Source organism: Gymnodraco acuticeps, unplaced genomic scaffold (assembly GCF_902827175.1).
Source record: "Gymnodraco acuticeps unplaced genomic scaffold, fGymAcu1.1, whole genome shotgun sequence".
NCBI lineage: Eukaryota > Metazoa > Chordata > Actinopteri > Perciformes > Bathydraconidae > Gymnodraco > Gymnodraco acuticeps.
Window position 1 is genome coordinate 3,318 of NW_022991549.1, and position 22,644 is coordinate 25,961.

The following is a 22,644-nucleotide window of genomic DNA, read 5'->3' on the forward strand; positions in this document are numbered from 1 at the left end:
CACACACAGAGACAGACACACACACACAGAGACAGACAGAGACAGACACACACACACACACAGACAGACACTCACAGACACACACACACACACACAGAGACAGACACACACACACAGAGACAGACACACACACACAGAGACAGACACACACACACACACAGAGACAGACACACACACAACAGAGACAGACACACACACACACAGAGACAGACACACACACACAGAGACAGACACACATCCCAAAGATATTGAAGTGACTGTTATTTTGTATATATTGATTGTTGTGCTTTTATTTATGTCAATGACAGATTGACAATAAAGTTGACTTTGACACACACACAGACACACACACACACAGTGTTTCTCATGGGTGTGTGTGTTCTCACAGAGAGGTACATGCAGCAGCTGTTTGGTTCTAACTCGGTCCGGATGTCTTTGGATCAGAAGGCGGTGCTGCTCGTCAGCAAAGTGAACGAGAGCCGGCGCCACGGTGAGAAACTCAGTCACTCATTAACCCTGTCGGAGTCGGGAGGAGCTGATAACATGACTCTGACCTACTAACTGACCTGAGCGAAGTCATTGAGTCTATGTAAGTTCACTGCTTGGCTCAGATCCACCAACGTCAGCAAGATCTCACCTCTACTAACTCCTGAAGAACCAGGTTCAATGAACTGCTGTTTCTATTCAGAGGACTCTCTGAATCTGTTTGAGCGATCCTGAAGGATGTTGATATCAGTAATGAGGTGTGCTCCTACCTAAGAGTGAGTGGCAGGGTGCAGTCTCACCTTTGAAGCAGGAGAGCACAGATGTCTTTGAAGTTATCCCAGTCCAAAAGGTGGGATCAGTTTATTTGAAGAAAAATAGGTCCAAACTAATACAGGGTTTTTACCTTCTCTCGTTACAACATGATAATCATCCTAAACCTACCGTGCTGTGATCATGTTCTAATATGAAACCTTAATTCACGGTTTTACATTGATTACCATAATGTGTAACTTCAACTGCCCAACTCAGTTGTGATTTTTATAGAATTTAGAGGCATCTCCTCATAAAAGACCGGTGATAATAAAAAGCACATTCAACCTTTCATTCACCAAATCAGTTCTCACACACCTGTCCAGCATGAATTCAGAGGACCATCCTCACAGGTGGCGGGGTTATAAACAATTCAACAAATACATTCGAGAGATATTTACCAAGTTTGAGAGAACCTCACCGAGGAAAACCACAGCTCCCAGGGAGGGAACCCCCCCCCTCTCTGCTCGTGTTTTTATTCTGGAAACAGGACAGAAACCCAAAGACCCCTCCTCCACACCCGTGTTTGTGGGAACTGGGCCTCTGATGTGCAGGACGGGAAATATTATTCTCGGCTATGGCATAAACACCTTTTTGGGGCCTCAGTGTTTCTCCAACCAGTCAGGAGCCCCCCCCCTGTGCACAGCTGAGAGGGGGAAGCGGTCTCCCCTCTCCTCAGTGACACCCATAAACCACAATATGTTTTTAAACTCAATTTAACAAATATCTATCCTGTGATTATAGAAACATATAAGGCTTTTTCATTGAGGGTTATACAAGAATATATTTAATCATATTTGATTATAATTAACTTCCGTTCTAAGTATCTAATATGGAGCCCTCAACAGCCAGAGGCTCATGAGCCCATTCCCACGTTGAATTATAACTCTTTGACTCATTAAGCAATTAACTGAGACATCGACTCATTGACTTTCTCTTTTTTGTTGGTGCCCTCCCCCAGTGCCCCCCTTCACCACCTGTAAGGACCCCAGGAGCTGGAGGCCCTCGGCTCAGAGCAGCGCCCCCCCCCAGGAGGACAGTGAGGACGAGAGTGCAGAGGGGGAGACCCCGGAGGGGGGGAGGCACGGTGAGGGGCGACACCTGTTGTTATTTTTAACACTTTGCTTTGTCTGAAAAAAAAAGTGATCTTATTGTGTGTGTGTGTGTGTGTGTGTGTGTGTGTGTGTGTGTGTGTGTGTGTGTGTGTGTGTGTGTGTGTGTGTGTGTGTGTGTGTGTGTGTGTGTGTGTGTGTGTGTGTGTGTGTGTGTGTGTGTGTGTGTGTGTGTGTGTGTGTGTGTGTGTGTGTGTGTGTGTGTGTGTGTGTGTGTGTGTGTGTGTGTGTGGGTGTGTGTGTGTGTGTGTGTGTGTGTGTGTGTGTGTGTGTGTGTGTGTGTGTGTGTTGTGTGTGTGTAGACCCCGGCGGTGTGTCTCTGGACGTGTGTGTCTCCTCGGAAGACAAGCGTTACTTCCTCAGTGAGACGGACGACCTCTCCAACCTGGAGCTGAGCGTCCTGCAGAGCCCCAGAGACACCCAGCTGTGGATCAAACTGGCCTTCAAGTACCTGCAGCAGAGCGAGGCGTGAGTACACACACACACACACACACGTCAGTGAAGACCAACACAAACCACTTGGCGCGCATCAGATTCACTGAAGCTTTACAGGTTGTTCTCCATTGTTTCCACTCTGCGTCTAAAGGAGATTCATGTTTGATAGAATATGAGCCATTTTTATACCTTCGTCATTTTATCTGAGTTACGAAAATCCTTTTTGAAGGCTCTTGAGGACCCTAGGGATGGTCACGTGTCTCACCTTTCAGCACACACACTCACACGTGAGCACACTTATTTGTGTCTGTATTTGATGATGGGTCAGACTGGAGCACAGAGAGCTTCAGTCTGCATGAAACTAGGAATGGGAACGAATAATCTAAATTATTCAGGTATCGAATACGAGTTATGAATATTTGTATTATCATTTTTCTTTTGGGAGGGGTTTCTAAGTTGATTACATATGATCAAATGGAATAATTCAATGTATACGACAGTGCCATAGCTGAGTGTGTCAGGTCTAAAGGTGTTCTGCTCCGCTCTCCGGTCCCTCACAGCGGGCAGAGCTGCAGCTGCTGATCTCTCTTTCTCGTCCGGTTAGACTTCACTCGCGTTTATGTCCAAATCCATCAGATCTAGTTCTAGCTGATGATGTGGCTGCTGCCCCTCCCCTCACGCAGACTCAAAGCTCATCTTATGCCCACATCCCAGCAGAGAGGGTCTCCTCTACAGCTGGCCTGATCGCCCCCGCCTCTCCCTGAGTAGACATGCTCATATTCTTAAAGAGGAATGAGTATTGAATAGCTGCATTCTGTGCATAGGCCCGGCTACAGGTTGATCTCTGTTGTCACGGGTTACGTTACCCTGACCCGTGATGTTGTTTGTTAGGGCTGAACGATATATCGTGTCATGGCGATAACCGTGATATGCGCATGCGCGATATTCACATCGCAGGGACGTGCGGTTTTATTATTTTTTTAGGGCTTTTGATATTAAGGCGAGACACCCCAGGTGAATAGGGTAATTTTTTTAACTTAAAGGTATCAGCTAGAAATGTCTCCAGTTAATTACTTACAATAAGGCAATTGTCTTTTGTATTACAAGTTTTCTGAAATAGCATGTTTAAATATACAAATTATCCATTATCTCATTAAATATGCACATATTTTAACACATTTCAGGAATCGAAATCTGAACTTTGGATATAGCCAGATTCAAAATTATTGTTTCATTTTGTAGTCATATTAGTATCTAAGGCTTTTACAGAAGGGATTTTGGATATCTCTTGTTTTCACTCCATAAATCAGAAAATACTGTCAACAGCCCTAAAATATCAATTGTCGCCATGTTTTTAGGTATACAATGTTGTATAATTCAGGCTATGAATTATATATGAACAAACCCTTCTGTAAAAGCCTTCATAATATTGATAGGAATATAACTGGAAGGTTTGGTGTATGTACGTACTACTGAAGTTGACATTTCGAACTCAGAGTAGGAGAAGCGCTAGCGCCAGTGAGGCGCTAGCTAAACCCTCCTGTTCTTTGGATGACAGCTTGCGCCTCGACGCACTCCGTGAAGGTATTTCATGTTCAGGGTCATTTTTTTTATATAACCTTGCTTCGTGCAAGTGACAATTGTTGTCGTCTTCTCTGTGAACGTTTTTTTCGCCGTTCTTTTGCCATTTTGAGATTTCAATTTCTAGCGGAAAGCTAACCAGGAAGTGTTTTAGCACACCACGTGACGCATCTGAACGAATCACGTTGTCAGAAGTTGACACCAGCCAATGAGATTTCGTTTCTTGGTTTAAGACCCCTTTGTGCTTTCACGATTGGTTGCTGATACAAAGGAAATGACCATATTTGGATCCGATGAGATTGTGCAGGAGAGACACAGCTTTCCAGCGATACCTCTGTTGACATGGTGCACACAGCGGTCGCGGTACTTTATGTTACGTTAGAAAGCTAACTTTTGGTGAATTTAGGAGAAACCTACAGACGCAAATAGACAAACTATAGTAACATAAACACTTAAATGTGTATTTTGTACGTTTTCCTTCCAAAAGCCTGAAAGAAAACATGTTATAGAATCAAAATAGCACAACATCTCAAAATTGACCAGTACTTGAAAAACGATGTTTTTGCCTGCCGTGTCTCGCCTTAAGTAGGTGAATGAACTCAAACACGTCATGTTACAATTATTTTGCTGCTTGCTACAAAAGGAAAACTTGAGTGAGTGACATGCCGGCTCTGCATGCACAGCCAACCACCAATCACAATCACTCTTGATCAGATCACAGCAGGCCCCGCCCGCTGGTTTGCAGATCATCAAAACACCGGTGAAAAGTGAGCGAGGCACAGGAGGACAATACCGGAGAGAATGAAGATTTACTTCCAAGAAGAAAAGCAACATCTGCCATCTGGAACTATTTTGGATCCAAAAAGGTTCTTCTCTTCTTCCCAGACGAAGCCCCTTATTTGAGGGGAAGCAACCTGCATTATCATCACATGTTAGATCATGACTTAAGGCATGACGAGTCAACCAGTTAAGATCCAGACGCCGTGACTAAAATCCTTCATCCGGTTAAATAAAAAACGCAATATATATCGCAGGGGGAAAAAATATCGCCATGTCAGGTTTTTTCAATATCGTGCAGCCCTAGTGTTCGTGTTTGATCCCTCTTTCATTTAAAAACCAAGTTATGTTTTCAGCATGAAAGCTGTAGGCCTACAGCTGTCAACTGTTCAAACTGTGATCAGCAGTTCAATACATTTGACGAATTCGACTTGGTTTCTAAACTTATTTGAACATGTATTTATTTATTTTTCAAAATAAAAAAAAATCGAATATGCATTCAAATTCCCATCCCTACATGAAACTAGGGACCCTGTTTCTGCGATCTGATAGAAGCGGATCCTGCGTTCAGGACTAACGGGTGCTTTGGTGTCCTGTGTCCCTCCAGGTGTGCAGCGGAGGGTCTGGAGGCCGCCCTCAACACGCTGTCCCGGGCCCTGGAGAGTAACTGCGGGGACCCCGAGGTGTGGAGCCACTACCTCAGCCTGTTCTCCAGGAGGGGCAGCAGGGACGAGCTGCAGCAGATGTGTGAGATGGCCGTGGAGCACGCGCCGCACTACAGGGTGTGGTGGGAGGTGGGCACCAGAGTTTGACTCATTGACTCATTAACCCATTAACTCACTGACTCATTGACTCATCGACTCATTGACTCTTTACGGGGGGGGGCTCTCTCTGTATACGACGTGCTTTCTGCCCACTTCTTCCAACTCTCTGATGGGGTTTCAATGTATAAAACCATTTTTCTCCTCCTGTTTCAGTTCCTGACGCTGGAGGGCTCCTTTGAGGGGAAGGACTTTGTGTGCGAGCGCCTGCTTCAGTTCCTGCTGATGGAGGCGCCCCCCTCCTCCTCCCAGCTGATGGAGGCACCCCCCTCCTCCTCTCTGCTGATGGAGGCACCCCCCTCCTCCTCCCAGCTGATGGAGGCGCCCCCCTCCTCCTCTCTGCTGATGGAGGCACCCCCCTCCTCCTCTCTGCTGATGGAGGCACCCCCCTCCTCTGACAGAGGCTCCTCCCCCTCCTCAGTCAGAGACTCCTCCCAGCTGATGGAGACGCCCCCCTCCTCTGACAGAGACTCCTCCCAGCTGATGGAGGCGCCCCCCTCCTCTGCCAGAGGCTCCTCCCCCTCCTCTGACAGAGGCTCCTCCTCCCAGCTGATGGAGGCCCCCCCCTCCTCTGACAGAGGCTCCTCCCCCTCCTCTGACAGAGGCTCCTCCCCCTCCTCAGACAGAGACTCCTCCCAGCTGATGGAGGCGCCCCCCTCCTCTGCCAGAGGCTCCTCCCCCTCCTCTGACAGAGGCTCCTCCTCCCAGCTGATGGAGGCGCCCCCTTCCTCTGACAGAGGCTCCTCACCCTCCTCTGACAGAGGCTCCTTCCAGCTGATGGAGGCGCCCCCCTCCTCTGACAGAGGCTCCTCCTCCCAGCTGATGGAGGCGCCCCCCTCCTCTGACAGAGGCTCCTCCCCCTCCTCTGACAGAGGCTCCTTCCAGTTGATGGAGGCGCCCCCCTCCTCTGACAGAGGCTCCTCCCCCTCCTCTGACAGAGGCTCCTTCCAGCTGATGGAGGCGTTGCTGTATCGGGTGCAGCTGCATCTGTTCAGCGGGCGGGGGGGAAGCGCGCTGGCTCTGCTGCAGGTGAGGACGCATGCACACACACACAAGATTAACAACCTTTGAAATGTCCAAATTGAACAATCAAAATCGAGTATTCATCTAAACCGTGTAATAAATACATTACAATTTTGTGTGTGTGTGCAGGGCGCCCTGAAGGCCCCTCAGCTCCGCAGCCTGTTGGACCACCTCTCCCCCTCGCACCGCGCTCTGCTCTGGCTCTGCTTCGTCCACCTGACGGAGTTCAGCCGGCTGCCGAGCCTCTTCCTGCCCGCTGAGTCCGGGCCGGGGCGGCTGGTCAGCACAGAGAGCTTCCTGATGCCCTGGAGGACGCCTCGGGACATCAGGACGCCCACACACACTCTGATCCAGCTGTTCCAGGGTACACACCCACACACTAGCTTAAGGAGAGCTGTGAAGACACATTGTGTGCAGATGTAATAAATGTGTTTGTGCTTCCTGTCAGACGGCGTGCTGCAGTGCAGTGACGAGCGTCTGTCCGTCAGCGAGAGGATGCTCGCCTGCCTTCCTCTGCACAACAACCTCCTCTTACTCTACCGCCTCCTGGAGAGGTAATCAAATCAAATCAAGTTTTGTTTATATAGCACATTTATAAACGATTTTTGGTGAAAATAAAAATAGCCTACAGTGGAGACACTTTACAGCAAATAAAACAGCACAGATTGTTCAGAATAGCAGTATGAGAAAAACGACACCCTCTGTTCTTAGACCCTCTGTCCTCAGACCCTCTGTCCTTAGACCCTCTGTCCTTAGACCCTCTGTCCTTAGACCCTCTGTCCTTAGACCCTCTGTCCTTAGACCCTCTGTCCTTAATAATAATAATAATTCCTTACATTTATTATAGCGCTTTTTCAATGACTCAAAGCGCTTTACATATACACACATTACACATATATCATACATGCAATGGTCAGATACTGTGGACAATACCCACAGGAGCAAGTTCAGGTGAAGTGTCTTGCCCAAGGACACACCGGCTTTACAGACGCAGCAGCGGCGGGTTTCACCCCTTGATCTGATGATCATTGCACAGCGCACTGCGCCACACCGTCCATCTTCACGCCTCGAGGTCATCGAGGCGCTTTTACAATTACACATTGGTATTATACATGTACTGTGGACAATACCCACAGGAGCAAATCCGGGTGAAGTGTTAGACCCTCTGTCCTCAGACCCTCTGTCCTTAGACCCTCTGTCCTTAGACCCTCACATCGTACAAGGAAACACTTCCAGAGAAAACCCACAGTTTAAAGGGAACATGGGAGAAACCTCAGGGAGAGCAACAGAGGAGGGATCCCTCTCCCAGGACGGACAGACGTGCAATAGATGCCGTGTGTAAATCCAAGAGATAATACATTTGACAGCATATAGACCGAATGTTAGGAAATGCATGTGTCTGTAATAAGAAGATGAATCCACGAGGATGTCAACAATCCTGAGGAAGCCATCAGGGAAGCAGCATGGCGAGACCCAAGGCAGGACCGCAGAGACAGGTTCAGCCACGACCCGAAGTCCACGACTTAATCCAGAACTCAGGATAGAGGATCCAAGACACAGGACTACAGCAAGAGGAGCAGCCTCGACTCCGGATCCCGGCGTAGATATAGATACAAAACAAGAACAAAGATTTGGCTGGGTTAATCGGAACAAGAGAATACACAGACAGACAGACGGAAGAACAAGCACTCCCTTAGAATAGGTTGAGGGCAAAGGGTAGCGAGTGAGAGAGTAAGAAACATAGGTGGAGAGGCACACTCAGGGAACAAGGTCCCCACTGGAGCCTTAGTTGGAAATTGATGAGAGATAGGGAGGTACGCTGTGTCTACGAATCGTAACACTCCCCGGCCTGTCTAAGCCACTCTGCAAACCGTTTCCCTCTCATAAAACCTCGAGAGGTTAGAGAGGGAAACGGTCCTGGGTAAAAGTTATTCTTGATAAGAGAAGCCAAGAAGGCCAGAGAGAAAAAGTGAGTTTTAAGTGTTGATTTAAAACCCCCTAGGGTCTGGGCCGACCTCACATGGAGGGGCAGAATGTTCCAGAGCCTGGGGCCAGCTGCTGCGAATGCTCAGTACCCTCTAGTTACTAAATAGAAATAACAACAGGTACTGTTGTTATTTCTATTTAAAGGTCTCCTATCATGCAGAAGTCACTCTGATGTCTTCTCTACATCACCGTGTGTCAGGAGACTCACAAAGTGATGTCTTCTAGTGTTGTCACGATACCAACATTTTGGTTTCGATACCGATACCAAGTCAAGAATTGCGATTCCGATTGTTTTTCGATACTTTAAAAAAAAATGTTGTGCTTTATTTCACACCAGAACCACATTGGTAAGTTAGCTTAAAAGATAGCCATATTAGACAGTTATCATTGCCATTAATTGTCTCGTCAAACTACGAAAACATTCGTTTGTCACAAAAGGACTTAGAGCGTGCTTGAGAGGGGAGGGACTTAGAGCGTGCTTGAGAGGGGAGGGACTTGGAGCGTGCTTGAGAGGGGAGGGACTTAGAGCGTGCTTGAGAGGGGAGGGACTTAGAGCGTGCTTGAGAGGGGAGGGACTTAGAGCGTGCTTGAGAGGGGAGGGACTTGGAGCGTGCTTGAGAGGGGAGGGACTTAGAGCGTGCTTGAGAGGGGAGGGACTTAGAGCGTGCTTGAGAGGGGGGGGACTTGGAGCGTGCTTGAGAGGGGAGGGACTTGGAGCGTGCTTGAGAGGGGAGGGACTTAGAGCGTGCTTGAGAGGGGAGGGACTTAGTTGCGTGCTTGAGAGGGGAGGGACTTAGAGCGTGCTTGAGAGGGGAGGGACTTGGAGCGTGCTTGAGAGGGGAGGGACTTGGAGCGTGCTTGAGAGGGGAGGGACTTAGAGCGTGCTTGAGAGGGGAGGGACTTAGAGCGTGCTAGAGAGGGGAGGGACTTAGTGCGTGCTTGAGAGGGGAGGGACTTGGAGCATGCTTGAGAGGGGAGGGGACTTAGAGCGGCTTGAGAGGGGAGGGACTTAGAGCGTGCTTGAGAGAGGAGGGGACTTAGAGCATGCTTGAGAGAGGAGGGACTTAGAGCATGCTTGAGAGAGGAGGGACTTAGAGCGTGCTTGAGAGGGGAGGGACTTAGAGCGTGCTTGAGAGGGGAGGGACTTAGAGCGTGCTTGAGAGGGGAGGGACTTAGTGCGTGCTTGAGAGGGGAGGGACTTAGAGCATGCTTGAGAGGGGAGGGACTTCGTGCGTGCTTGAGAGGGGAGGGACTTAGAGCGTGCTTGAGAGTGGAGGGACTTAGAGCATGCTTGAGAGAGGAGGGACTTAGAGCGTGCTTGAGAGGGGAGGGACTTAGAGCGTGCTTGAGAGGGGAGGGACTTAGAGCGTGCTTGAGAGGGGAGGGACTTAGTGCGTGCTTGAGAGGGGAGGGACTTAGAGCATGCTTGAGAGGGGAGGGACTTCGTGCGTGCTTGAGAGGGGAGGGACTTAGAGCGTGCTTGAGAGGGGAGGGACTTAGAGCGTGCTTGAGAGGGGAGGGACTTAGAGCATGCTTGAGAGAGGAGGGACTTAGAGCGTGCTAGAGAGGGGAGGGACTTAGTGGGTGCTTGAGAGGGGAGGGACTTAGAGCGTGCTTGAGAGGGGAGGGACTTAGAGCGTGCTTGAGAGGGAGGGACTTAGAGCGTGCTTGAGAGGGGAGGGACTTAGAGCGTGCACGAGAGATGGGAGGGACTTAGAGCGTGCTTGAGAGGGGAGGGACTTAGAGCGTGCTTGAGAGTGGAGGGACTTAGAGCGTGCTTGAGAGTGGAGGGACTTAGAGCGTGCTTGAGAGTGGAGGGACTTAGAGCGTGCTTGAGAGTGGAGGGACTTAGAGCGGCTTGAGAGAGGAGGGACTTAGAGCGGCTTGAGAGAGGAGGGACTGCAGGCACGGTTGCAGTGCAGGGAGTGGAAGCAGAGCGCTGAACACACACGGCTCTTATTAAAACTGTTTGGGGTTTGGAGCAGGACACTTCAGAGACATGTCCTTAGTAACAGCTGGAAGAGAGAGGGGGGGGGGGGCTACAAAGATCTGTTTGGGGTTTGGAGCAGGACACTTCAGAGACATGTCCTTAGTAACAGCTGGAAGAGAGGGGGGGGGGCTACAAGGATCTGTTTGGTGTTAGGAGCAGGACTCTTCAGAGACATGTCCTTAGTAACAGCTGGGAGAGAGGGGGTGGGGCTACAAGGATCTGTTTGGTGTTAGGAGCAGGACTCTTCAGAGACATGTCCTTAGTAACAGCTGGAAGAGAGGAGGGGGGCTACAAGGATCTGTTTGGTGTTAGGAGCAGGACTCTTCAGAGACATGTCCTTAGTAACAGCTGGGAGAGAGGGGGTGGGGCTACAAGGATCTGTTTGGTGTTAGGAGCAGGACTCTTCAGAGACATGTCCTTAGTAACAGCTGGAAGAGAGGAGGGGGGCTACAAGGATCTGTTTGGGGGTTTGGAGCCTTATATCTGAGACCTGTAATATATGCCTACAAATAGCATGATAGGAGACCTTTAAAACAATAATGATGTACCATCCTAATTGCTGCAGGTATGATGAGGGCGTGGCCCTGTGTGAGGCGCTGCTGCTGGTGTGTCCTGACTCCGCCCCTCTGAGAGTCTCTCTGTCCGAGCTGCTGCTGCTGAGGGGCGACACCGAGGGGGGGGTCAACACCTGGCTGACCGCTCTGACAGAGAGCCCCCACAATGCCGAGCTGCTGTACCACTGCTGCTGCTTCCTCAGAGCACAGGTACACACACACACACCTCTGACTTGTTACGATACGATAATACTTTACTGGTCAGATCAGGTCTGAAATGCTCCTTGCATCACAGCAGCTCCATGTGTAACATCAACACACACGAGAAACAAACATGTAACATCACAGCAGGATCAGTGAGAGCTGCTCAACGAGCCTTCAGCGTGCATCTGGTCTGTAGCTCTGTGTTCACTGAGAGGACTGGAGCACAGAGGATGCTTCAGACTTTATTGATCTCTGATTAGATGGTAGCAGTTTATATGTTCTATGATGTTGTTGAAACGTTATTTAAATGTTTGTTGTGTGTGGTGCCAGGAGAGGTGCAGCGCCATCGCTCCGCTGGTCCGATGCTTCATGCTGTCGCTGTGTGAGGAGCAGAAGAGCGTCAGGGAGCCCGTGGACGTCCTGCGGTACGCTGGTCCCTGTTAGCTCTGACGCTAATGCTACACACACTGCGATGCTAACACTAGTCCCTGGTATCTCTGACGCTAACGCTACACACACTGCGATGCTAACACTAGTCCCTGTTATCTCTGACGCTAATGCTACACACACTGCGATGCTAACACTAGTCCCTGTTATCTCTGACGCTAACGCTACACACACTGCGATGCTAACACTAGTCCCTGTTATCTCTGACGCTAATGCTACACACACTGCGATGCTAACACTAGTCCCTGTTATCTCTGACGCTAACGCTACACACACTGCGATGCTAACACTAGTCCCTGTTATCTCTGACGCTAATGCTACACACACTGCGATGCTAACACTAGTCCCTGTTATCTCTGACGCTAACGCTACACACACTGCGATGCTAACACTAGTCCCTGTTATCTCTGACGCTAATGCTACACACACTGCGATGCTAACACTAGTCCCTGTTATCTCTGACGCTAATGCTACACACACTGCGATGCTTACACTAGTCCCTGTTATCTCTGACGCTAATGCTACACACACTGCGATGCTAACACTAGTCCCTGTTTTCTCTGACGCTAACGCTACATACACTGTGAGGCTAACACTAGTCCCTGTTAGCTCTGACGCTAACGCTACACACACTCCGATGCTAACACTAGTCCCTGTTATCTCTGACGCTAAAGCTACACACACTGCGATGCTAACACTAGTCCCTGTTATCTCTGACGCTAACGCTACATATCCAATCTTTATTCCAGACTCAAGGTCCATATCACACAAAAAGACAAAACACACATCAATAAATAAGATAAAAAGCTAAACACAAAACAGATAAAACATACATACACTGCGATGCTAACGCTACATACACTGCGATGCTAACGCTACACACACTACGATGCTAACGCTACACACACTGTGATGCTAACGCCAGTCTCTGTTATCTCTGACGCTAACGCTGCACACACTGCGATGCTAACACTAGTCCCTGTTATCTCTGACGCTAACGCTACATACACTGCGATGCTAACGCTACACACACTGTGATGCTAACGCTAGTCTCTGTTATCTCTGACGCTAACGCTACACACACTGCGATGCTAATGCTACATACACTGCGATGCTAACACTAGTCCCTGTTATCTCTGACGCTAACGCTGCACACACTGCGATGCTAACGCTACACACACTGCGATGCTAATGCTACACACACTGTGATGCTAACGCTACATACACTGCGATGCTAACGCTACACACACTGCGATGCTAACGCTACATACACTGTGATGCTAACGCTAGTCTCTGTTATCTCTGACGCTAACGCTACACACACTGCGATGCTAATGCTACATAGACTGCGATGCTAACACTAGTCTCTGTTATCTCTGACGCTAACGCTACACACACTGCGATGCTAATGCTACATACACTGCGATGCTAACACTAGTCCCTGTTATTTCTGACGCTAACGCTGCACACACTGCGATGCTAACGCTACATACACTGTGATTTCTGAGTTCATGTTAAAGTTGCTGCTTCCTGTCTGCAGACAGCTGCTGGGTTTCCCCAGCGAGGAGCTGCAGAGAGCTCCGATCATCACAGATCTGCAGGAGCCGCTCCGCCAGCAGAGAGCCTACCTGCACCTCATACACTGGTAACACTTCATTTATTATTATTTAATATATGGTTACATGTGTCTAACAGGTGTCTAACAGGTGTCTAACAGGTGTCTAACAGGTGTCTAACATGTGTCTAACAGGTGTCTAACATGTGCTTTGTATGTTCAGCTGCTGGCAGCGGCTGCACGGATCAGTGGACGACACTGTGGACGCCTACGAGAGAGCGCTGGGGTCCGTCCTGCAGCGAGACCAGCTGCACACTCTGTGGATGGAGTGAGTGTCACCTGGGTGGGGGGTCACCTGTACACCTGGGGGGGGGGGGGTCACCTGCACACCGCACACCGCAGTTAAACCTGAGAAGCTGTCTCACCTGTCTCTCACCTGTCTTTCTGTCTCTCACCTGTTTCAGGTACCTGGAGTTCAGCTCTGTGTCCCTCAATCGGTCCAAACGGTTCTCAAATCTGATCCATCGCTGCCTCAGCACCGTCCCGTCCCGCTTGTGTGTCCCCTTCAACCCCGCTGAGTTCTGGAGCTGCTACACTTTCCACAACAAGGTCTCACCTGTTCTACACCTCACCTGTTCTACATCTCACCTGTTCTACACCTCACCTGTTCTACATCTCACCTGTTCTACATCTCACCTGTTCTACACCTCACCTGTTCTACATCTCACCTGTTCTACATCTCACCTGTTCTACATCTCACCTGTTCTACATCTCACCTGTTCTACACCTCACCTGTTCTACATCTCACTTGTTCTACATCTCACCTGTTCTACACCTCACCTGTTCTACACCTCACCTGTTCTACATCTCACTTGTTCTACATCTCACTTGTTCTACATCTCACCTGTTCTACATCTCACCTGTTCTACATCTCACCTGTTCTACACCTCACCTGTTCTACACCTCACCTGTTCTACACCTCACCTGTTCTACATCTCACCTGTTCTACATCTCACCTGTTCTACACCTCACCTGTTCTACATCTCACTTGTTCTACACCTCACCTGTTCTACCTCTCACCTGTTCTACATCTCACCTGTTCTACATCTCACCTGTTCTACATCTCACCTGTTCTAACATCTCACCTGTTCTACATCTCACCTGTTCTACACCTCACCTGTTCTACATCTCACTTGTTCTACATCTCACCTGTTCTACCTCACTTGTTCTACCTCACCTGTTCTACATCTCACCTGTTCTACATCTCACCTGTTCTACACCTCACCTGTTCTACACCTCACCTGTTCTACATCTCTCCTGTTCTACATCTCACCTGTTCTACCTCTCACCTGTTCTACATCTCACCTGTTCTAATCTCACCTGTTCTAACATCACCTGTTCTACATTCTCACCTGTTCTACATCTCACCTGTTCTACATCTCACCTGTTCTACAATCTCACCTGTTCTACATCTCACCTGTTCTACACTCACCTGTTCTACATCTCACCTGTTCTACACCTCACCTGTTCTACATCTCACTTGTTCTACAATCTCACTTGTTCTACATCTCACCTGTTCTACATCTCAACCTGTTCTACATTCTCACCTGTTCTACACCTCACCTGTTCTACACCTCACCTGTTCTACACCTCACCTGTTCTACATCTCACCTGTTCTACATCTCACCTGTTCTACACCTCACCTGTTCTACATCTCACTTGTTCTACACCTCACCTGTTCTACCTCTCACCTGTTCTACATCTCACCTGTTCTACATCTCACCTGTTCTACATCTCACCTGTTCTACATCTCACCTGTTCTACACCTCACCTGTTCTACATCTCACTTGTTCTACATCTCACCTGTTCTACCTCACTTGTTCTACCTCACCTGTTCTACATCTCACCTGTTCTACATCTTACCTGTTCTACACCTCACCTGTTCTACACCTCACCTGTTCTACATCTCTCCTGTTCTACATCTCACCTGTTCTACCTCTCACCTGTTCTACATCTCACCTGTTCTACATCTCACCTGTTCTACACCTCACCTGTTCTACATCTCACCTGTTCTACATCTCACCTGTTCTACATCTCACCTGTTCTACATCTCACCTGTTCTACACCTCACCTGTTCTACACCTCACCTGTTCTACACCTCACCTGTTCTACCTCTCACCTGTTCTACCTCTCACCTGTTCTACATCTCACCTGTTCTACATCTCACCTGTTCTACCTCTCACCTGTTCTACATCTCACCTGTTCTACATCTCACCTGTTCTACCTCTCACCTGTTCTACATCTCACCTGTTCTACATCTCACCTGTTCTACCTCACCTGTTCTACCTCACCTGTTCTACATCTCACCTGTTCTACATCTCACCTGTTCTACCTCACCTGTTCTACCTCACCTGTTCTACATCTCACCTGTTCTACCTCACCTGTTTTGTGAGGACCGTGTTCAACCTAAACTAGTTTCTAGAAACATAAAGATCCTGAAAGGATATTGAACGTGACCACGTGGTTTTACCTGATGGAAATGCTCTGTGCTGATTGGTTCTCAGGTGGTAACGCTCTACCTGCGCTGTCTGCCGAAATCCCAGCATGCTCTTGTTCTGGAGAGACTAAGATACGCCATGCCCAACAACACTGAACTGGGTCTGAGGTACACACACACACACACACACACACACACACTCTGTAGTACCAGGTCTAGGACAGGGGGGTCAAACTCATATTAGTTCAGGGGCCACGTTCAGCCAAATGTAATCTCAGGTGGGCCGGACCAGCAAAGTCATAGCATAATAAAAACGTACATTCTTAACATCCTTAGATTGTCTTTACACATCTGCATCGCAACAGATCAGTCTCTACAAACACATTCAGTCACCGGTGTCTGGATCTGAACAATATTGATCAAAACTACTTCTAGAAATGATCTTACACTCATTTCCACATCTGTGTGGTAATCCTGACACGACAGCATACGAACTAAAGAGGGAACTATTAAGGAAGGTTATCCCCCTGCCTTGCATCTATAACATTTAGTCATGCCGCGAGACGGATTGGACCCTCTGGTGGGCCGGATGTGGACAACCCTAATGTAGGATGTTTAAAGGCTCATCGGGATTCATAGAGGAAGATACGTAACGTGTTAAAAACCCATCGCACAACGATGTGGGCATGAGTCTGCATCCGTGTCCCTAGTTTCCACATCTGTAGACCAGCAGTGAGCCTTACAGAGGAAGCCCTCTCCGATGTGTGTGCGTGTATTTCTCTGAGGTTGTTTCTGAGCTGGCGTTAGTTACCTGAGGTGGTCTGACCCCGTGGGATCCAGCTCTGTGGTGTTTGTTGCTTCCTGAGTTGCTGTGTTGATGTTCAGGTTGCTGCATCAGGAGTGGCAGGATGGAAACATGGAGCACCTGAAGTTCCAGGTCCGGATGCTGAGCAGCCATTCTCCCAAGTGCCTCGCCTACTGGAACATGTGAGTGACACCCAGCACGGACCATGAGAAACCAAAGCTTAAATCAAGGAGCCGGGATGTCCTGAACCCAACCAATGAAGGCCTTCACACTGCAGGGAAAACAAGTAGAAATGTACTTTTATAATCCTTAGCTCGACTGCTGGGGTGTACATGGCTGTTAATCCTCTATTCATGGGCAGGAATCAACCATGTTTGGTTTTTTTCACTGCGTAATCTTAAAGTATTCATGAAGCAGCTCCTAAAAATATATGAATGTGTGTTTTTGTGTGAGATCAATAACCCTCTGAGGTGTGTTTCCTGACTGTATCTGTGTTTCTCTCAGAGCGATAGCTGTGGAGAAGGAGCTGAAGCTAACTTCTGAGGTGAGTCAGGGATGGAGAGACGCTCTGAAGGACCTTTTATTCAAATATATAACTATATACCCAAAAACTAAGAACAGTATAATATGACACAATACTTGGATAATAAAATATTAGTATGAGAAGTGGAGAGCTGTGCAGATACTAAGAAGTAGCTTTGTGTACAATGTGCTAAGTTCAGAGGGTGATGGAGGACTGAGGGGATTTGGTCCTGATAGGTGAGAGCTACCCATTAGGCCAGGACTGTCCCTCCATGTACAAGGAGACCAATCACAATGGTCAGGTCCATTAATGGTTTGATTTAAATGAACTGCCTCAGGGTCCTACAGGTCCTGGAGGGACGGAGGACCCTCTGCAGAGCGCCTGACTCTGGTTTCCTCCCCACAGGCTTCTTGGTTGACAGTTTGTTGTTGTTTGTTGGTTTATTAACCTCTCACTTTGTTTTTTGTTTTTGCTGTTTCTCCTCCTTCCTCTTTATGTCACTTTATTTCTCTTCCAGGTGCGACGTCTGTATCATCAAGCTCTGACCAACCTTCCTCTGTGTGCTGAGCTGTGGAAAGATGTAAACACACACACACACACACTGACTCACTTCCTGTGTCTCATTCGAGTCGCATGTTGAGAATGTTTTAAACCAAACGTCAATTGTCTCAAAAGTTTATAGGTATGCGATGGTCTTTAGAGATGCGATGGTCTTTAGAGATGCGATGGTCTTTAGAGATGCGATGGTCTTTGGAGATGCGATGGTCTTTGGGGATGCGATGGTCTTTAGAGATGCGATGGTCTTTAGAGATGCGATGGTCTTTAGAGATGCGATGGTCTTTAGAGATGCGATGGTCTTTAGAGATGCGATGGTCTTTGGGGATGCGATGGTCTTTAGAGATGCGATGGTCTTTAGAGATGCGATGGTCTTTGGGGATGCGATGGTCTTTGGAGATGCGATGGTCTTTGGGGATGCGATGGTCTTTAGAGATGCGATGGTCTTTAGAGATGCGATGGTCTTTAGAGATGCGATGGTCTTTGGGGATGCGATGGTCTTTGGGGATGCGATGGTCTTTGGAGATGCGATGGTCTTTGGGGATGCGATGGTCTTTAGAGATGCGATGGTCTTTGGGGATGCGATGGTCTTTAGAGATGCGATGGTCTTTGGGGATGCGATGGTCTTTAGAGATGCGATGGTCTTTGGGGATGCGATGGTCTTTAGAGATGCGATGGTCTTTGGGGATGCGATGGTCTTTGGGGATGCGATGGTCTTTGGGGATGCGATGGTCTTTAGAGATGCGATGGTCTTTGGGGATGCGATGGTCTTTAGAGATGCGATGGTCTTTGGGGATGCGATGGTCTTTAGAGATGCGATGGTCTTTGGGGATGCGATGGTCTTTGGAGATGCGATGGTCTTTAGAGATGCGATGGTCTTTGGGGATGCGATGGTCTTTGGGGATGCGATGGTCTTTAGAGATGCGATGGTCTTTGGAGATGCGATGGTCTTTGGAGATGCGATGGTCTTTGGGGATGCGATGGTCTTTAGAGATGCGATGGTCTTTAGAGATGCGATGGTCTTTAGAGATGCGATGGTCTTTAGAGATGCGATGGTCTTTGGAGATGCGATGGTCTTTGGGGATGCGATGGTCTTTAGAGATGCGATGGTCTTTAGAGATGCGATGGTCTTTAGAGATGCGATGGTCTTTGGGGATGCGATGGTCTTTAGAGATGCGATGGTCTTTGGGGATGCGATGGTCTTTAGAGATGCGATGGTCTTTAGAGATGCGATGGTCTTTAGAGATGCGATGGTCTTTAGAGATGCGATGGTCTTTAGAGATGCGATGGTCTTTGGGGATGCGATGGTCTTTAGAGATGCGATGGTCTTTGGAGATGCGATGGTCTTTAGAGATGCGATGGTCTTTGGGGATGCGATGGTCTTTAGAGATGCGATGGTCTTTAGAGATGCGATGGTCTTTATAGATGCGATGGTCTTTAGAGATGCGATGGTCTTTAGGATGCGATGGTCTTGGGGATGCGATGGTCTTTAGAGATGCGATGGTCTTTGGGGATGCGATGGTCTTTGGGGATGCGATGGTCTTTAGAGATGCGATGGTCTTTGGGGATGCGATGGTCTTTAGAGATGCGATGGTCTTTGGGGATGCGATGGTCTTTAGAGATGCGATGGTCTTTGGGGATGCGATGGTCTTTAGAGATGCGATGGTCTTTGGGGATGCGATGGTCTTTAGAGATGCGATGGTCTTTAGAGATGTGATGGTCTTTGGGGATGCGATGGTCTTTGGGGATGCGATGGTCTTTAGAGATGCGATGGTCTTTGGGGATGCGATGGTCTTTGGGGATGCGATGGTCTTTAGAGATGCGATGGTCTTTAGAGATGCGATGGTCTTTGTAGATGCGATGGTCTTTGGAGATGCGATGGTCTTTAGAGATGGGATGGTCTTTGGAGATGCGGTGGTCTTTAGAGATGCAGTGGTCTTTAGAGATGGGGTGGTCTTTAGAGATGCGGTGGTCTTTAGAGATGCGGTGGTCTTTAGGGATGCGGTGGTCTTTAGAGATGCGATGGTCTTTAGGGATGCGGTGGTCTTTAGAGATGCGATGGTCTTTAGAGACGCGGTGGTCTTTAGGGATGCGGTGGTCTTTAGGGATGTGGTGGTCTTTAGAGATGCGATGGTCTTTGGGGATGGAATGGTCTTTAGAGATGCAATCGTCTCCTGATAGGCGATGGTCTCCTTGGATTTGAGGGTCTCTTGGGGTGTGCTCTTACAGTGACATTTCTCTTGATAGGAGACAGGAAGTGACAGCAGGATCTGTTTACACCTCACCTTCTTACACGCATGTACACCTGCTACCCCCTCCTCCTCCTCACCTCCTCTCTCCCCCCCCCCCCCACCCCACCCCACCCCACCCCACAGCGCCTCCTGGCTGCAGCAGCTGATGGAGACGGACCCGCCCGGCTGCGGCGGCTGCTCTCCAGGGTTCAGCAGGTGGGAGTGAGTCTCGGTCTCAGTGAGCGTCTCACTTTAGTGACCGAAGATCAGTGACATTAAAGATTAATAAGCTGTAGATGAGTGAGAGCAGACCGAGGTAAGACGGAGCCCCCCCACCCCCCAACAGAGAGTCCACATGTGTCTCATCATGGACGTAAGTATAGACCTGCTGAGTGACCCGGTGATGAATCCATGTTTCTGTTTCTGTCACTTTTCATTTGGACCTCATTCCCACCCTTTTTATTTTACCTGAGCCCCCCCCCCCCACCCCCCACCCCCCCTCCTGTAGCAATGCTGCATCTGCACGTTGTCTTTTCTTTGTCTCCTGAGGATACACAAGACTTTTATTTTGATAAAGATCAATATGAATATTTTGAGAGGGACTGCCCGGCTGCAGGACTCGCGGCTCTGCTGGATTGTTTTTTTCTTTTTCTCAAAGTTCTCTCATGACATGATTAAAGAGTATCCCAGCGGAGAGGAGAGGAGTCCTTCCACTGTTGTTTTTTATATGTTGGATTTAAATGTTATTAAATTATTTTCTAAATATAAAAGAAATGTCTCCTGAGTTTTCATTGTGTCTCAGTGTCTGTTATTATCGGGTCATCTGTTACTGCAACAGTCTGTAAATAACAAATTGTTACAATCGGATGCACGCGTTTACCGTCTCTGGATTAGATACGGGGAAATTATTCTGAGTAAAGAAATACGAGGTGACATGAAGAACACTTAGAATAAAATCCGAAGTTTATTTCTATAGCACATTTAAGAACAACTGAGTGGACCAAAGTGCTGTACGTCAATAAATATATATATTGTTGTGGAAATATTTTCCAAGGCCCATAACTTTGACCCAGTTTATCAGTTCAAACTGTTCTCAGTGTTCTGTCTCCCTGTTCCTGCCTGTTGGATCAGCTGATAGAGGTGTTATGGTTCTATGCTCCTGTCTGTTGGATCAGCTGATAGAGGTGTTATGGTTCTATGTTCCTGCCTGTTGGATCAGCTGATAGAGGTGTTATGGTTCTGTGTTCCTGCCTGTTGGATCAGCTGATAGAGGTGTTATGGTTCTATGTTCCTGCCTGTTGGATCAGCTGATAGAGGTGTTATGGTTATATGTTCCTGTCTGTTGGATCAGCTGATAGAGGTGTTATGGTTCTATGTTCCTGTCTGTTGGATCAGCTGATAGAGGTGTTATGGTTCTATGTTCCTGTCTGTTGGATCAGCTGATAGAGGTGTTATGGTTCTATGTTCCTGCCTGTTGGATCAGCTGATAGAGGTGTTATGGTTCTATGTTCCTGCCTGTTGGATCAGCTGATAGAGGTGTTATGGTTATATGTTCCTGCCTGTTGGATCAGCTGATAGAGGTGTTATGGTTCTATGTTCCTGTCTGTTGGATCAGCTGATAGAGGTGTTATGGTTCTATGTTCCTGCCTGTTGGATCAGCTGATAGAGGTGTTATGGTTCTATGTTCCTGCCTGTTGGATCAGCTGATAGAGGTGTTATGGTTCTGTGTTCCTGCCTGTTGGATCAGCTGATAGAGGTGTTATGGTTCTATGTTCCTGCCTGTTGGATCAGCTGATAGAGGTGTTATGGTTCTATGTTCCTGTCTGTTGGATCAGCTGATAGAGGTGTTATGGTTCTATGTTCCTGCCTGTTGGATCAGCTGATAGAGGTGTTATGGTTCTATGTTCCTGCCTGTTGGATCAGCTGATAGAGGTGTTATGGTTCTATGTTCCTGCCTGTTGGATCAGCTGATAGAGGTGTTATGGGTTCTGTGTTCCTGCCTGTTGGATCAGCTGATAGAGGTGTTATGGTTCTATGTTCCTGCCTGTTGGATCAGCTGATAGAGGTGTTATGGTTCTATGCTCCTGCCTGTTGGATCAGCTGATGGAGGTGTTATGGTTCTATGCTCCTGCCTGTTGGATCAGCTGATAGAGGTGTTATGGTTCTATGCTCCTGTCTGTTGGATCAGCTGATAGAGGTGTTATGGTTCTATGCTCCTGTCTGTTGGATCAGCTGATAGAGGTGTTATGGTTCTGTGTTCCTGCCTGTTGGATCAGCTGATAGAGGTGTTATGGTTATATGTTCCTGCCTGTTGGATCAGCTGATAGAGGTGTTATGGTTCTATGCTCCTGCCTGTTGGATCAGCTGATAGAGGTGTTATGGTTCTATGTTCCTGCCTGTTGGGATCAGCTGATAGAGGTGTTATGGTTCTATGTTCCTGTCTGTTGGATCAGCTGATGGAGGTGTTATGGTTCTATGCTCCTGTCTGTTGGATCAGCTGATAGAGGTGTTATGGTTCTGTGTTCCTGCCTGTTGGATCAGCTGATAGAGGTGTTATGGTTATATGTTCCTGCCTGTTGGATCAGCTGATAGAGGTGTTATGGTTCTATGCTCCTGCCTGTTGGATCAGCTGATAGAGGTGTTATGGTTCTATGTTTCCTGCCTGTTGGATCAGCTGATAGAGGTGTTATGGTTCTATGTTCCTGCCTGTTGGATCAGCTGATAGAGGTGTTATGGTTCTATGTTCCTGCCTG

At 48.2% G+C, this 22,644-nt stretch overlaps 1 protein-coding gene across 1 annotated transcript; it reads left to right on the forward strand.

Moving 5' to 3' along the window:
* Positions 1–268: 268 nt before the first annotated feature.
* Positions 269–20,665, forward strand: LOC117533516 (zinc finger C3H1 domain-containing protein). The gene is made up of 17 exons (XM_034197291.1): positions 269–490; positions 1,757–1,882; positions 2,210–2,375; positions 5,308–5,494; positions 5,678–6,550; positions 6,674–6,908; positions 6,993–7,098; positions 11,086–11,284; positions 11,609–11,703; positions 13,266–13,370; positions 13,504–13,608; positions 13,745–13,889; positions 15,845–15,945; positions 16,663–16,764; positions 17,087–17,126; positions 17,623–17,685; positions 20,036–20,665. The coding sequence occupies exons 1-17, from the start codon at positions 367–369 to the stop codon at positions 20,162–20,164; spliced, it is 2,901 nt and encodes a 966-aa protein (XP_034053182.1). The 5' UTR covers positions 269–366; the 3' UTR covers positions 20,165–20,665.
* The last annotated feature ends 1,979 nt before the right edge of the window (positions 20,666–22,644 follow it).

Excerpts from the sequence above, each read along its gene's own strand:
- LOC117533516 (XM_034197291.1), top strand. The coding sequence starts at position 367 with ATGGGTGTGTGTGTTCTCACAGAGAGGTACATGCAGCAGCTGTTTGGT. Across the intron at positions 13,609-13,744 it reads CTGCACACTCTGTGGATGGA|GTACCTGGAGTTCAGCTCTG; the intron begins GTGAGTGTCACC and ends CACCTGTTTCAG. Across the intron at positions 15,946-16,662 it reads AACACTGAACTGGGTCTGAG|GTTGCTGCATCAGGAGTGGC; the intron begins GTACACACACAC and ends GTTGATGTTCAG.